General features: G+C 36.9%; 1 protein-coding gene across 1 annotated transcript; it reads left to right on the top strand.

Moving 5' to 3' along the window:
* Window positions 1-419: 419 nt before the first annotated feature.
* Window positions 420-1,805, top strand: LOC107919197 (aspartic proteinase nepenthesin-1). The gene has a single exon (XM_016848708.1). The coding sequence runs from the start codon at window positions 420-422 to the stop codon at window positions 1,803-1,805; it is 1,386 nt and encodes a 461-aa protein (XP_016704197.1).
* Window positions 1,806-2,349: the final 544 nt, after the last annotated feature.

Below are 2,349 nucleotides of genomic sequence, written 5' to 3' on the forward strand. Positions count from 1 at the left end.
TTCCCTCACCGTTTATCCTTTCACTCTCAACCTGTAGCAACCCCTTGAGGCCTCGTTTCTTCATTAAGCCCAGCTTCAACCACCTCATTCGCATTTATAGAATCAAGGCCCATCTCCCTCATCAGCCCAAGTTCTTCACTTGAATCATTCCTTCTTTCTTTGGTAAATAAACATAAAAGAAAATGGAGGATTCTTATCCATATATGAACTTAACAATTATGGAAGAATGTTCAATTTAAGAGTTTCTTTCCCTAAATTTGGGTCCGCATTTTTGGTTACAAATGATATCATTAATACAATAGATAGGATCTTGTCATTTAATTTTTCAATATACCAAATAGTATCATCAATCAATAATTGTATTGTATATAAACACCAATGGCACAATCGTATGGTAGTCATACTTTTTCATTTCAAAAATGCCTTCAACCTTTGGTTTTATCAATGCTAAATTGCTGTTTTGCCTCTTGGTAATTTCAATTTTATACCATTCTGCATTTGTTACTTCAAAACCTACTGGTTTCAGTCTAAGGGCTGTCATAGATGATTCTCCAGAGTCTCCATTGTATCTTATTGAAAACTTGACTATAGCCGAAAGGCTAGAAAGATTGATCAAAATTTCCTATGCTAGGGTTAATTATTTGAATCTAGTTTCAAGTGGTGATGCAAAGCTAGTTCCTGATAATATTCGGATACCCATACTCCGAGATGCTCTCTATTATGCGGTAGCGTTTACAATAGGAAGCCAAGGACATCCAGTGAAGTTGTTGATGGACACTGGAGGTGGTTTAATTTGGACCCAATGTCTGCCTTGCACAAATTGTTTCCCACAAAAGCTTCCAATTTATAATCCCACTGCTTCCACCAGTTATGCCACACTTCCTTGCAGCCATCCTCTTTGCAACGGCGACCGGAGACTCTACAATTGTGAACATGGTCGTTATTGTGTGTACAATGCTCAATATGGTGGTGGAGCCTCTACCAGTGGCATTGCGTCCACGGAAGCATTTCATTTCTTTGTCGACCAACGAAGTACGCACCCGTTCAACGTCATCTTTGGCTGCTCGTATGATAGTCGGGATATTGCTTTTATGAACACTGATATTTCAGGGATCTTTGGGTTAAGCTTCTCACCGGATTCAATGGCGTCCCAGTTTTCAGCTTTGATTCAACATCGATTCTCGTACTGTTTAGCCCCTTTTGATGATGCAACCCCTCGTCCTTTGGTTTTAAGGTTTGGAGAAGACATTCCACAACTGCCTCCACAAAGTGTTGGATCAACACAGTTGATAGCTTCTCCCACATCTTATTTTTTCTACTTGGGATTGAAAGACATATCTGTTGCAGGTCATCGTATAGGATTTCCACCGTCTATTTTTCAGATTAAGCCAAATGGGTTAGGGGGTTTCTTCATAGACTCTGGAGCTCTGTTCACTCATATTGATGCTGATGCACTGGGAGGGAATGCATATGCTGAAGTACTAAAGGTGTTTGCTGCTTACTATGGGTCAAAAAATCTTAAACAAACAGGGGCAAGTCCAGAAGGATTTGAGCTATGTTATGAGCATCCACCAAATTTTGATGAATTTGCAGCTTTAACGTTCCATTTTGATGAATCTGTTTACACTGTTAATGGGCAATATATGCATGTCATTGCCCCTAATTTTTTCTGCGTAGGAATATTAAAAGGAAGTTCGGTATCTGTTCTTGGAGCATGGCAGCAACAAAATAAACGTATCATTTACGATGGGGGAAGGGGTGTACTTGAATTTGCTGATGAAAATTGTATGAATGATATTGCATGATTGAATCCTGACAAACAAGTTTATTTATTTTTAATAATTGGGAAAGTTTTCACTAAATTCAAAATTTTCTTACTGCCAATTTCATGATAGTTTCTCTTACATGTATTCTTGAGCCTTTACATATTAATTATAATTAGAGTTTTAAGTTTTGTTAAAGGTCAAATTCTTTTTTTTTTCCTGAAATGGAGGAGCCTAAGATTTAAACATCACAAAGTACCCTTGTAGATGGATGGTGGTTGTAATACAGTGAAATCTTTTATCTCATAATCATAATAATTAATTTCACTTCCACCATTATTTTTAATTTTACCGGATATAAACACACCACCTTTTCAAAAACATCTTAAAATCATTTAGTAATGTTTATAGGTGATTTTCCAAAATTATAAAAGTAGAAGTCATAGGTAGTGCTCATTTTTACCATGTGATTCACAATCTTATTAGCTTCTCTAAAAATGTGTTTGAACCTCACTTGCGAATCTCCAACGTACCAAAGTGTGTTGAGCTTCAAGACCATTGTTGTTACCCATAATAAAGTCTATGG

The sequence above is a fragment of the Gossypium hirsutum genome, chromosome D13 (genome assembly GCF_007990345.1).
Source record: "Gossypium hirsutum isolate 1008001.06 chromosome D13, Gossypium_hirsutum_v2.1, whole genome shotgun sequence".
Classification (NCBI taxonomy): domain Eukaryota; kingdom Viridiplantae; phylum Streptophyta; class Magnoliopsida; order Malvales; family Malvaceae; genus Gossypium; species Gossypium hirsutum.